This window comes from Scyliorhinus torazame, chromosome 18, assembly GCF_047496885.1.
Source record: "Scyliorhinus torazame isolate Kashiwa2021f chromosome 18, sScyTor2.1, whole genome shotgun sequence".
Lineage (NCBI taxonomy): Eukaryota > Metazoa > Chordata > Chondrichthyes > Carcharhiniformes > Scyliorhinidae > Scyliorhinus > Scyliorhinus torazame.
Window position 1 is genome coordinate 43,664,158 of NC_092724.1, and position 14,534 is coordinate 43,678,691.

Sequence of the window (14,534 nt, forward strand, 5' to 3'; positions counted from 1 at the left end):
TTGATAGACAGAGGCTTGCAGAGAATAGATAGAGAGAAATTGTTCCCATTGGTGGAAAGTATTGTATTATGGTGTCTCTGCTGAGCCCAATGTAGCATTATGGGTTAATCTGTTATGTCTCAATTAATAGATCTTGAGACTTATTTGTACCCAATTCTTTTTCTTTCCGATTAAGGGGCAATTTAGCGTGGCCAATCCACCTACCTGCACATCTTTGGGTTGTGGAGGTAAAACCCAAGCAGACACGGGGAGAATGTACAAACTTCACACGGGCAGTGGCTCGGGGCTGGGTTCAAACCTGGGTCCTCAGTGCTGTGAAGCAGCAGTGCTAACCACTGCACCATCATTCCGCCCTAGACCTATATGTTTGAACATGAACTGTTTATTGTTAATCTTGAACTATTTACTAATTCCAGTTCAAGAATCATAGAATCATAGAATTTACAGTGCAGAGGTAAAATCCTGCATGGTGCTGCTTCTCCATGCAAGCTGCTTCTAGATTGTTCTCGCTGAGTCCCTTACCATGTGACTTGATACATCATGCGATGAGCGACGTTATTCTTCAGTCCAACCCTAACCCTTACTCTACCAAGCATGTTTTCATTACATTGGCATGCAAGCACATAACACAACAGAAGGGCCGAGAACCATGGCCACTAATTTAGGGAAAAGAAGCAATGGCGACATGAGGGAACATTTGTTTACAAAGCAAATGTTTCTGGAATGTACTGCCTGAGAGGGTGTTAGATGTAAATTCAGTCATGCTCTTCAAAGGAGAGCTGGATAATTTCCAGAAAAAAGGAGAATTACAGGCTATAGGGTAAAAAAGTGGGACTAGGTGAATTGCTTTCGCAGAGAGCTGGCATGGAAACTGCAGACCGAATGGCCTCCTTCTGTCATGTAATACTTCTGTGAGTTAATTAAATGTGATTAGAATCCACATCATGGAAATGACAGGAACATACAGCCAAATGAAGATTAGGAATTTTGAGAGGTTTCCCACTTGGAAATATGAATTCATGAAATCAGCAATTCCGCCACCAAATCATCCCATACCACCACCAAATCAAGACAACAGAATAGCCTCCAAATAAAGCAGGTAAAATCTCTTATAAGTCAGCAGGGGTCAGCAGGCTCAGGAGAAACAAATGAAGAGGGCACAGAGTAGAACACGTACCTCCACCATGCTGTGTTAACCAATTGTTGTTATAACGATGCAAATCATCCCTGAGGCTTTTCCATGCCTGGTTGATGCTCTGTAACTATAAAGGCGAAAAATGATTTTTATGAAGAGCTTCCATCTCACTCAGGAGGCTTCAGGCCAATGCAGATCCAACAACCTGCTCTGAAAATCCTGCTCACATTTGACAGCTGTGACAAATTGTACCATAGCAGCTGCAACAATCCACATCAGTCTAAAAAAAATATATTCTTAAGGAAAAAAATCAATTCGCACTATCTCCCATGTCAATGACCCAATTTTGGTTGCTGAGATAATTTATAGAAAACAAGCAAAGGAAAGTACATGGAGCATATTAAAGTATGCGATGAGCAGAAATTTCCTCAAATTAAATACTGGGAAGGGGGATGCTGTTGTTTCAGTCCCCGCTTCAAACTCTGTTCCCTAGCTGTGAACTCCACTCCTCTCTCTAGCAACAGTCTGTGATTAAGCCAGTCTGTTCACAACCTTCGGCTGCTGAAACTTTAATTTGCGACTTTGTTATCTTTAGACTTGAAGATTCCAACACACTCCTGACTGGCCTCCCACATTCTACCCTCCGTAGACTTGAGGTCATCCACACCTCTCTGCTGCTTGCTTCGCAGCAAAGGGCTTTTCCCGATCACCCCTATGCTCACTGAACTGCATTGGTTCCCAGTCAAGCAACGTCTTGCTTTTGAAGTTCTCATCCTTGTTTTCAAATCCCTCCGTAGCCTTGCCCTCCCTATCTCTGTAATCTCCTCCAGCTCCACAACCCTTTGAGATATCAGAGCTCTTCTGATGCTGGCCTCTTAAGCATCCCAAAATGCAATTACTTTTTTTTTAAAAATGTATTTTATTCCCAACATGTATCAAAACAGGTTACAGCGAATAAACCCCCCGGGAAACATACTTCCCAACAATCAACTATACAGTCTGTACAGATTTTCCCCCTTTTTCACCCCCCCCCTCCCCACGACGAACAGCTCCTCAAACACAGTCACAAACATCTTTTCTCCTTTTCTCAAACCCCCCTGAAGAACCCCTTAACTCACCCTTTATCTTCTCTAATTGCAGGAAGTTGTACAGGCCACCCAACCAAGCCGCTATCCCCGGTGATGATGCCGACCGCCACTCCAGCAGAATTCGCCACCTTGCAATCAGAGAGGTGAAGGCCAAGACATCGGCCTTCCTCCTCTCCATGAGCTCCGGCTTCCCTGAAACCCCAAATATCACCACCAAAGGGTCCGGGTCCACCTCCTCCTCCACTGTCCTGGCTAAGACTGCGAACATTCCCGCCCAGAATCTTCCCAATTTTTCGCAACTCCAAAACATGTGCGCGTGATTCACTGGCCCCCGCCCACAACTCTCACACTCATCTGCTACCCTCTGAAAGAACCCACTCATTCTTGCCCAAGTCATATGCACCCTGTGCACCACCAAAATGCCATTACTTCACCATTGGTGACTGTGCCTTCGGTTGCCTGGGACCCATCCTTGGAATACCTTACCTACCTCTCTGCCTCGTTACCTCACTTTCTTCCTTTCTCTTTTACCAAACGTTTGGTCATATGACCTAATACCTCCTTGTATAATTTGGTGTCATACTTTGTTTTATAATGCTCCAGCAATGCACCCTGCACCTCATTGCATTAAAGTGTTGTATAGATAAACATAAGTTGCTGTTTTTTGGGAGTGGCATAATTTTTCAAAATTTAATTCAACTTTATGATACTTGTTGTTCAGCTTCACCATCCATCTCAGGGTTTCCGCTTTGCAACAGTGCGAGAGAGCAGTGCGGAGGACTACATGAAGAAGGGCTTTCCTGAGATGCATGAATACATAAGAAGGTTCAATGTTCCAACCACCCTGGATGGAGTGGCACATCTGAAGTAAGCAACATGACGTTACGATTACGACATAACATTGTATCAATATTGGCACCGCATTTGCCTACATTGGCAAATACAGGTAGTTCCCTGATTGTTCAAGTAACTGACAGAACTTGATAACAAATGGGAGATGGACCATTTACCGTGGGGAGCATGGTAGTACAGTGGTTAGCACAGTTGCTTCACATACCAGGGTCCCAGGTTCGATTCCCGGCTTGGGTCACTGTCTGTGTGGAGTCTGCACTTTCTCCCCGTGTCTGCGTGGGTTTCCTCCGGGTGCTCCGGTTTCCTCCCACAGTCCAAAGATGTGCAGGTTAGGTGGATTGACCATGCTAAATTGCCCTTAGTGTCCAAAAAGGTTAGGTGGGGTTACTGGGTTATGTGGATAGGGTGGAGACATGGGCTTAGGCAGGGTGCTCTTTCAGAGGGCCTGTGCAGACTCGATGGGCCCAATGGCCTCCTTCTTCACTGTAAATTCTATGAAATTCTATGGACAATGCTTGGGTAGGAGATAGTCCCCGGAGAGACGGCTAATTGGCCGGAATTCTTTGTTCGTTCGCGCCCTCGGCTGGTATTCGGCGGTCCCATTGCAATGAAGGGAGTTTTGGCCGAGAGCCAAATTCTCCGTTCTCGCTGGCAGCGGGGGCGGGGTGAACTCAGACTAGAGAATCCCGGACAATTTTCTCACAATAGCTGCAGTCAGAGAAATTGTGAGACATGTGTCAACAGACTTGAGCAACTTCTACGATATATAAAAAATTCTAACATATGTTCAAGCTTTCCAGTCAAATTAAAACAGCAATGTAAATATTTCCTCAAGAGATTCTAATTGTTATGGACAGGGGAGAGATGGCAGCAAGATGGTTCCTGCTTTTTTCATCTCTTGACTGACCGAAGACAGATGTGTTTCTAAATGTGTTTTAAGTCCCTGAGTGCTGTAACTCTCAAGAACAGACAAATGACAGGTTTCCTCATAAGTTTAAAAAATGGTTAAATGTTAATTATTCAACATCCAAAATGTGTTTGCAATCACATCAACTCACACACTCTCAAGAAAAGATGGTGATTACAAAAGCAGTAGCATGCATTATGTCCAAAGAATCACTGTCATACTTGCTTCTCCCGAGGTGAAGTGTTAAAACATTGCAGGCCTGTGATTTATTTTCAGTTCGTTGAAGAAATCTGTCCAATTGAAGAAAATGGATATGCAGTTGTTCAATGCTTGCAACAGCAGATTTATCTTACATCACTCCAGTTGAGGTCCAATAACATAAATATAAGTAAAAGCTAGCCTGAATTCTGTGCCTGCTCGTGGATATTAGGCATCCTGGGCGGAATTTTTTGATCCTGAGGCTAAGTGTTGACGCCGTCGTAAACGCCGTTGCGTTTTACGTCGGCGTCAACAGACCCCCAGGAGCAGCGATCCTGAGCCCTACTGGGAGCCAACACACCACTGGAGTGACTCACGCAGCTCCAGCTGCCGATACCGGCGTCAAACAGGCGCCGCGGGTCTGCGCATGCACATTGCGAACGGCGTGAACACTCGCATGGGCACTAGCTTCCTTCTCCGCGCCAGCCCCGACGCAATATGGCGGAGAGCTACAGGGGCCGGCACGGAGTAAAAGAGGCCCCCACCAGGAGAGGCCGGCCCGCTGATCGATAGGCCCCGACCTCGGGCCAGACCATGGTGGAGACCCCCCCCCCCCCCCCCGGGGTCGAATCCCCCGTCCACCCCACCAGGCTGCCCCCCGCAGGATGGACGGCAAGGTCCCGCCGGGTAAGGCCACATGTGAACGGCGCTGGTGGGACTTGGGCTATCTTGGCGGCCACTCAGCCCATCCTGGGCGGAGAATCACCAGGAGGGACACGTAGAGCGGCCCCGACTGGCACCACGCTGACTGCGCCAGCGCCAATGCCGCCGATTCTCCGGTCACCGGAGAATCGGCGGACCGGCGTCAGGGCATCGTCGCGTGAATTGCGCCCGGCCTGGCGATTCTCTGACCCAGTCCCAGGGTTAGAGAATCCCCTTTGCTGGTCTAGATTTTTATTCTCTCCTCTTGCTGCTTTATATGCCTTATTAAATTCCCATTAGGGCTTCTGTCAAGTGATCATAGTATCTGTCTTTCATTGTTCTCATAAATGGTCTATTTAAAAAAATAAATTTAGAACACCCAATTCTTTTTTTTCCAATTAAGGGGCAATTTAGTGTGGGCAATCCATCTACCCTGCTCATCTTTTTGGGTTGTGGGGGTGAGACCCACGCAGACACTGAGAGAATGTGAAAACTTCACACGAACAGCGACCCAGGACTGGCATCGAACCAAGGTCCTCGATGCCGTGAGGCAGCAGTGCTAACCACCGTGGCCACCAACTCACAACTGGGGCGGGATTCTCCGCCCCGGAATCGCACCCAGCGCGGGTGGGGGGGGGGGGGGGGAGAGAATAGCCGTTCACACCGGAAATCCGGCGCACGGTGCTTCCGCGATTCTATGCGGACCCGCCAGACCCACGCACGCGGCCAACACGGCGCCGGTTGGGGGCAGTTGGAACAGGCCCCCTCGGCGATTCTCCGCGTTCGACCAGCCGAACTCCTGCCGGCGTGGTTTACATATGGTACCACCCGGCGGGAGCTGGGACCCGCGGCCGTGGTGGCGGTCCTGGTGGGGAGCTGGGGGTCTCTGACTCTGGGGGGACCTCAGCAGTGGCCAGGCCCCGATCGGGGGCCACCTATTGGCAGGGTATCGCGCTCTGGGAGGAACCTACCTTCCTCTGCGCGGGCCCGCTGTGTGGCTCCGCCATGTTGGCGGTGCCCTCGCCGCGGTGGGCCGCCGCGCACATGTGCGAACCCACTTGCGGCCGCTGTGCACATGCGCGGCAGAGCGGTCTAGCTAGCAGGGCCCCGCCGGCAGCCAGAGCTGGGGCTCTGCTAGCCCCCTTTGAGGAAAAAGTCTGGAGTGATTCTCGCCCGTTTTCCGGCGGGTGTGGGGACTTAGTCCCCAGAAGAGAGAATCCCACCCCCGGCCTCTGATGATTTGACCATGTTAAACAAAGGGGTCCAGGTTTCATCCCTTCCAATATCATCGTGATAGAACATGTTTTTTTTCGCATTCGTTCATTGGGATTGCACTCTGATGCCAAAATGCCGGCAAGTCTGTTGTTAACCAGTTTTTTAAAATATTTGAGGAAGGGCAGGCACAGGAAAGACCTGTTACATTTTAATGACCTCTCAATAAGATGTATTGAAAATTCATTTGCATTTTAATGTCTTCTCCAGACATGAAGATTTGCCCTAGGGCCTTGTGTAGTTCCATGTACATTGACAGGAAAGAAAAAGGTCACCTAACCTCTCGACTCCAATTTGTTTTAAAAATAGAGTATCCATTCTCTATCAATCTATGAGTTCATGTTGTTTGAGTGTGATAAAATGCTCTTATTTACGTGTTACGTTTATGACATTTTCCTAGAGCATGGCTTTCTAATTGGACTGCCAGTGCTGAACCATCATTCTGTATTTCATTGGCCTGGATTATGCTTTGAGAATAGCGGTGAAGCTAATAGCGAGCGCTGACCGTTCTTTATGGAGTAAATGGAACAGCATTGCCGGAGTATGCACGTGTGAAGTTAAACACAGAAATTTGGTACGGGTTACCTTCCTCTTCCACAGACTGTGTACTAATAGTACTGCACCAATCAACTCAGCAGGCAATCAATGTAACGGCATGCGGTTGTTCTACTTACCCACAAACACGGTAGAAAAATTTTAGGGCTGGTTCTTTCCGGTGTCGGTGAAATTTTAACAGTATGATAAGTCATAATTATTCTAAAGAACCTCCCTGGGCCTGAAAGTATAATTTTACCAGTCTGAGGTTTCACTACTTGAGAATTCAATTATTGTTGGAAATTGTTTTTTTAATTGTTTTTTTTTCTGCCTGATTTTATTGTTCTTTCTTAACTTTTTTCTTTCTTCCCCAATCTTAATTAGCTTCCAGTACCTCTGACTTAAATCTAAATTGTACTTCCTGGTTTAGATGCTGTGTGTGAGGATTCTTCAATCTGATCGACTGAAGAACCACCCTGTTGTTTGGCCCCTTTACAGGTGCCCCAGGTCCCCTGTAGACGGTGCTGTGTTGGATTAAGCATCCGATAACAGAGAGTCTCAAAAGCCTTTTGGGCAGCTGCCCGAAATGAAAAGTGAGTGCTGTCCCTTTACTGCTGATCGCAAAATAGGGGCCATAACTGTTTTCCTCCACGAATCACACAAAATGTTTTCTGAAAAGTCTGCCAGGTTCTCTCATCACAGTAACTGATATTTATATTGCCAAAAACAAAGTCTTAAGCAAAGTATTAAAATTCCATTAACAAAGTTTGCATCTCACAATGTGAGTACTATTATCCACTGAATTAAAGTATTTAATTGTTCCATGGATGCCAACTTTGGACTTTGTTGCCCTGAGCTGTGACTGAATACAGATTGTGGACTTTGAGTACTATGCTCAATTTCCCGAGCATTCAGTCAACTGAACGGCTAAACATTTCTCTGTAGCCTCTACTGTTTCTGCTCCATTGTTTTTAAACTTATTTGGAGAGAAACTAGAAAACAGATGTAACAGTTTTATTACAGATTGCATTAAGAATTCTTTTCCAAAGTAAAGATGTCCGTGTAAGAAAGAACCTTGGTTTAATGACTTATCCAACAAATGACACCAGTGACAATGCTCCTTCAATCCTGTACCAGAATCATAATTTAGATTGTGTGTTCAATCCAAATTGGGCCAGAGGTGAGAGGGACGTCTTTGAGCCATGCTGAAAATTGTAGAGACTTAACTGCTGCAACAGCTGAGATTAGATATCTCTGTACAGAATGGGGATAGAGCCTAGGATCGTTCTGTTCCGTCAAGTTCACAATTGTAACACGGCAGAGATCTCACTTTTAATAACAATTGCTTTGAATTGCAGGAGCGATCCATCAAAATTGGATGCGTTTATCATGGACAAGGCTCTGCTGGATTACGAGGTGTCCATTGATGCTGAATGCAAGCTGATAACAGTGGGGAAGCCATTTGCAATCGAAGGTAAGATGCCACTGTTTTGGGATGTATGCAAGGCAGTCAGTAATTTAGAAAATAGAATGGTACACTTTGTCACATTCTGAGCTCTTATAGAATTAGAGTCAGATGCAGGAATCTTTCTCAACAATATTTTAGTCATGTCCTTTCTAGGAGCTGTAATAGCTTTCAACTGGGCCTGAAAATGTACAAATCCCTCCAAATCGGATTAGACATTCTCCGTCTGCCTACACAGTGTTTCTGTATTTCCTTTGCATTACATGTATTAGCAATACACATCATGATACCTAATCAGGATTTTCATAGTAACTTCATTGCAGTGTTGATGTTGGCCTACTTGTGATAATAATAAAGATTATTATTATCAAACAACTGTAGACTCAATCACATAATCAGTAAGTACCTCTTCCACGATGGTACTGTTAGCTTGACTTTTTTGGGAACACTTGCTTCTCTGAGTCAGAATCTTGTGTGCTCAATCCACTTGCCAGAATTTCAGCATATAATTCATGCTGACGCTTTAATATAGTACTGAAGGAGTGCAGCATTGTCAGAAATCCAGGGCGTGATTCTCCGTCACGCCAGCCTCGTTTTCCGGTGCTCCAGCTGGCAGCGAGATCGTCCGTTCCAGGAGCCGGTCAATGGGGTTTCCCATTGTGGATATCCCACACCTTCGGGAAACCCACGAGTGTGGGTGTGCAACCGACGAAGCGGAAGATCCGCCGACGGAGAATCCCGCAGCCATTCTTTGGGATGAGACTGAGGTCAACTCTGCCTGCTCAGCTGGTTGTTAAGAACGCCAAGGCAGTATTTTCTTCGCTAAAATTAAAACATGATACTGGAAATCTTTTATAATAATAATCTTGATTGTCACAAGTAGGCAAACATTAACTCTGCAATCAAGTTACTGCGCAAAGTCCCTAGTCGCCACAGTCCAACGCCTATTCGGGTACAGAGAGAGAAAATTCAGAATGTCCAATCCACCTAACAGCACAACTTTCAGAACTTGTGGGAGGAAACCGGAGCACCTGGAGGAAACCCACGCAGACACAGGGAGAACGTGCAGATTCCACACAGACAGTGATCCAAGCCGGGAATCGAACCTGGGACCCTGGAGTTGTGAAGCAACAGTGCTACCCACAGTGCTACAATCTGAAAATAAAACAGAAAGTGCGAGAAAAACGCAGCCGACCTGGCATCATTTGTGGAGAGGGAAACAGAGCTAATGTTTCAAGCCCAATTATGAGTTATATTGTTTTTATTATAGTAAATTCTCCCTGGCCAACATTCCTCTCTTAACCAGCTGCTAATTAAACAACTAAACAAATTGACCACTTCCTCATTGCCTCACCGTTTAAAACATCACAGATTACCAGCCTGCATTCTGACGACCTGACATGCAGGTGCCATCCATCATAAATTGGTGCTTTGAAATCTGGTGTCCGGATTCAGGTTTCTGAGAAGCCTCTCTTTGTTCTATTAGCTTCTTGAGGATTTACTGTTGTTGGTGAAGATTTAGATTAAAATGTTTTTTATTTTTACAGGGTATGGAATCGGTTTGCCACATAACGTGGGGCTAAATTCTAACATTTCTGCATTGGTCAGTCGCTACAAATCAGATGGATTCATGGATATGCTGCATGACAAGTGGTACAAGGTGGTCCCATGTGGGAAAAGGACTTTTGAAGTGACAGAGGTGAGCAACCCAAAGCCCATTTGTTTCCAGCATTCTCTCATATAATTTGATTCAAAAATATTCACAAGGTGAATCTTATTGCCAGTGTATATACATACAATCAATAAATACCATCTGAGCCAACATTTTCCCTATTGCAGGACCCTGTCTCCACTTTGTTTCTTAAATGATTCATCTTCTCTATCTGAAGTCCATTCCATGTTTCGAACACCCCGGTGGGGGAAAGTTTCCTAACATTGACCCTTTTTACCCTTGATTAATTTTAAAAAAAATTTTAAAAATAAATTTTGGGTACCCAATTAATTTTTTCCAATTAAGGGGCAATTTAGCATGGTCAATCACCTAACCTGCACATCTTTGGGTTGTGGGGTGAAACCCACGCAAACACGGGGAGAATGTGCAAACTCCGCACTGACAGTGACCCAGAGCCGGGATCGAACCTGGAACCTCGGCGCCGTGAGGCAACAGGGTTAACCCACTGTGCCACCGCGCTACCCTTGATTAATTTTTGAGCTGACTCTCTCCTTGTCCTGCTGTCCCTATTTGGTTTGAAGTCATTTTCAGGATCTACCTTTTCCATTATTTTTTGTGTCGCACACACTTCATTGTGATCACCTCCCAGTCACCTCTGCAGTGAACATTTAGATGAAATGTGTCAGCTCCTGTTCAATCAGGAGAACCACATTCTCTCTGTGCTGGAGGCTCTCAGCGGCTACTGTGCCTCTCGGAGCACAAGAATTATAAATCTCCCGCTGCATATCCTTCTGTAATGCATCTCAGACCTGACGTTTGCTCCAGCGTCCAACACACAGCGTCATGCAGACCCCTCCCTAGCTTTCGTCTGGGACTAAAATTTGAAATATGCTTTTTGCAGACGTTACAAATGGGCATCAAACATTTCTCAGGGCTCTTTGTTTTACTGTGCCTGGGTTTTGCTGGATCTTTGCTGACAACAGTTGGGGAGCAGATCGTCTACAGGCTGGTCCTGCCAAGGATTAGGAAACGGAAGAGATTTAAGTACTGGCTCCACACAAGCCAGGTAAGACTTTTCAGATGTGCACTTTGACTATTCCAACTCAGATAATCAGATAGTGAATGATCGAACACTGTAGCTTATTCACTTTCAGGCTTTTATTTACAGAGATTCATGTTGCATATAATACTCCTCCAAAACCATACCCCTCATTCAGAACTATATAGATGTAATACAAGTGTCGGTGAATTCCCAATTAGACATGTGAATACAGTCAAACATCCAATTGATATGCAATTTACACAGCCCAAGGTGAGGAAAGTAACGAACAAATGAGAGTGAATGCATTAAGGACAATATTGAAGCATGAGCAGATGGTGTGTGAATCCCCATGTCATTCAATTGTGATTACAACCAGAAGGCACTGGGCAATGATCATTCTATGTTGCTTTATGTCTACTGCAAAGAGGTCACATAAAAGAAAACTTGGGGACAGTTTGCTCACTTACCAATGTCTCATTGTGTAACTTGAGATCATGACTGTCCTAGGGCCTGAGGATCCACAGCCGATGCTGAGCTAACTGATTCCAGCTAGGGTTGCACTATTAATCCCGGCATCTCTAGGGCAGGGAAGGGAAAGCCAGCTCCTGCTCCCAGTCAGTGTTGGCCAGGGAATGCATATCTGTGGTCATTGAGTTGAGCTTGGATCAGGCTTCTCTGTCATATCCCCGTCGTTCCAACGTCCCACCTCCTCTCAGGCACGGGGACCTCGACTACAGGAGGGAACAAGATTTGAAAAGATATAAGATTTTAGTGGTGCTGTCAGCTTTTCTTACTTAGTCAGTGATCTGATTGTTGATCCGTTGTGTGGGAAGACAACTCTGCAAGCGCAGCAAATACTATGGACTTATGTGACAAGAGATCATTTCTTTTTGTAGAAAATCCATCGTGTTTTAAATATGACCTTCGAAGATCAGAAAATTCAAAATGTGACGACAGATAAAAGGTAGGCTTTCAGTGTTGATGTATAAATGATTAGATACATCTCTATTCTAGATTCAGCATTGCTCCTAGAAAAATATTAAATACACAGTTAATATAGATACTAAATTTAAATCAAGGACCCCCCCCCCACTGATTTGACATTTCTTACAGATGGGTTTCAAGCATGAAAGCTCCTAGATTCAGAATTCTGTAAACCAGAGATAAAAGAGAACTGAAGTTGGTTTTATTGAAGAAAAGACTAAAGGGAAACATGGTCCCGATCTTGGAGAGCTGGAGGTGGTGTCAAAGCCAGCAGCAGTTTAATTTGCATTGTGAGCAAAGACTAGGACCAAAGGAACAGGAGTAGGCCATTCAGCCCCTCGAGTCTGTTCCACCATTCAATCAGATCTTGGCCGAATTGTATCCGAGCTCCAACCACCTACCCCTTGGCTCCACAATCCTTGACTAACAATAATCTATTGGTTTTAGGTTTAAAATTATTAATTGACTTAGCATCTGCTGCTTTTTGAGTGACAAAGTATTTCCTAACTTCTCTCCTGAATGGTCGGACTCTGATTTTAAGGTTATGTTATACTTGTTTCAGAACCCCCACTGGTGGAAAATGGTTCTCCATATATACCCTGTGAATTCCTTTCATAATCCTATAACCTAAATCAAATCATCCTTTAACCTTCTATATTCCGCAGAATACAAGTCTAGTTTATGTAATATCGCCTCAAAGATTAACATTTGGGAGTCCTGGTAACATTCTGGTGAACCTTGTTCTACATTCCTTTCAAGACCAGTATGTCCTTTCTAAGATGTGGTGCCGAAGACTGTACATGGCATTCCAGATGTAGTTGAATTAGGGCATTGTATCACAGCAGATGGGGTTAGGTTAGTGGGTATGAACCTGACTCCCAGAAACAGCAACTGAAACCGTGATTGTTCACGCCTTCGAAAAAGGAATTTGAGTTAAAATCTGATGAGCAGAAAGAAACTGGAGGATATAGGGATAGATCAAATCCTCTCATGGGACATTATTGGATATAGGGTAGAATGCAATGTGATCCCTGGAAGCCATAGTTAGATGTGGTGATGTGATGATGGAGTTTTGCTTGACAGCTTTTGGGTACCAGGAAGTATTTCTGTTGACTCTTTTCTCAAGAGATTGAAAGGGTAGGGTAAAGGCCAATGTACCATTGTCTGAAAGAAAAGAAAGTACAGTGACCTCTGGTGTTCTGTGTAATTTAAGATATGAACAATCCTTCAGTAAACGCTATGAGATTATTGGGGGAAGGTCCAGTAATAGCTTTGTCTTTCATAGGTGCAACTTGCAGAAGATCCAGAAGGTGCCGCCCACCACAGTACGAGTGACCTCTCAGACCAGGTGGAACAACGCGAGACGGGCAGTGGTCAAAGGCAACACGGGGACCCAGGCGGAATTGCAAAGCTGCGCGCACAGTCGTTACGTGGTCAAGTCGGAAAAGGAGTCGCCTGGTGCAATCTGTGAGAATGGAGGGATTGGGCACGAGGGCGAGAGGAACGCACACTATAATGAAATAAAAGAGCTGGAGCAAAGGATACAGATGATCAAAGAGCAGCTGCGCGTTGCCATGAACAAGAGGGATGAATTGGCTGCTTGCATCGAGATTCCTAAAGACAATCACCAAACCCCTACAAACACTGGTGGTAAAGAAAATCATGACAAGAGGTGATGGTGGCCGTGACGTTAACAGAAATGTGGACCTTTTGACTAAAAAAAACAGACTTAACTGTTTGCAACTCTTTAGCGATCTTCACCTGACCATTTAGAATCCCATAAAAGCACATTTCAAAGCACTTTGGCCGCATGAGCATCACTTGCAAGCTGATTTAAATTGAAGTCACTGCTAACAGATGCAGTTTTTAAAAAAACTGTCACAGAAAATTCGAGTACTTTTACTGAACTTGAAACAGAGACAGTACTCGGAAAATTTAATAATAAAAATCTTAAGTCTGTATTTAAAATCTATATGATATTGTAGCGGAATCTGAGAAAATCTACTTCACCAGCATCAGAATAGAAAGTGTGGTGGGGGGAGGGGTGGGTGGGGGTGGGGGTGGTGGTTGGGCAGGGGTAGAAAGACTATTTTGAAACCGTGATTATATAAAAAGCATTGATTTGCTGCTAGTCTGAGACAATCGCCTATGCTGATTATAACTTTTCAGGTAATTGATATTTTTTTCTTTGCTGTCAAAAAGTTGATGTGCTTGGTTGCAATGGACATTAAAGAGCATCACCTTGATCATGGAGTGCTGCAAAAGTAGCGGAACTATTGTGTAGAAATCAAGACACAGTGCACTATTAGTTCTCTAACTTTCTCTTCCATAGGGTCTTGAAACTAGAACCCCTTATCTCCTTTGTTATTGCCTTTCTTGCACAATAATGATTTGCAAATTTGTTATCGTCAATTATTAATTGCTGATATCACTCGTCATCTCATTTCTCTTTAACACGGCCTTCATTAGTTTTCCAAATGTAAAATAAGAGGTGGCTTTTTTAATGAAGGATGAGATCAGTACAGTAGTGTGAAATGATCTTGGTTCAGAGGATAAAAATGTAGAATCATTTTGAGTGGTGTTAAAGAAATAGCAAAGGAAAGAAATCACTTGTGTGAATGGTTTAAAGGCCCCCTGACAGTAGCTAAACTGTAGGGTTGAGTATAAAGCTATAAATAATGGG

The 14,534-nt window shown here is 44.7% G+C and overlaps 1 protein-coding gene across 1 annotated transcript in view; it reads left to right on the plus strand.

The window, feature by feature from the left end:
• grin3bb (glutamate receptor, ionotropic, N-methyl-D-aspartate 3Bb) overlaps window positions 1-13,878 on the plus strand; it is a 76,133-nt gene extending 62,255 nt beyond the window's left edge. The window contains exons 4-9 of the mRNA XM_072482679.1: window positions 2,945-3,090; window positions 8,047-8,162; window positions 9,701-9,852; window positions 10,727-10,891; window positions 11,764-11,831; window positions 13,137-13,878. Of these exons, the coding sequence (XP_072338780.1) occupies window positions 2,945-3,090; window positions 8,047-8,162; window positions 9,701-9,852; window positions 10,727-10,891; window positions 11,764-11,831; window positions 13,137-13,527 (1,038 nt within the window). The 3' untranslated portion in view covers window positions 13,528-13,878. The remainder of the gene's footprint in view (window positions 1-2,944; window positions 3,091-8,046; window positions 8,163-9,700; window positions 9,853-10,726; window positions 10,892-11,763; window positions 11,832-13,136) is intronic.
• The last annotated feature ends 656 nt before the right edge of the window (window positions 13,879-14,534 follow it).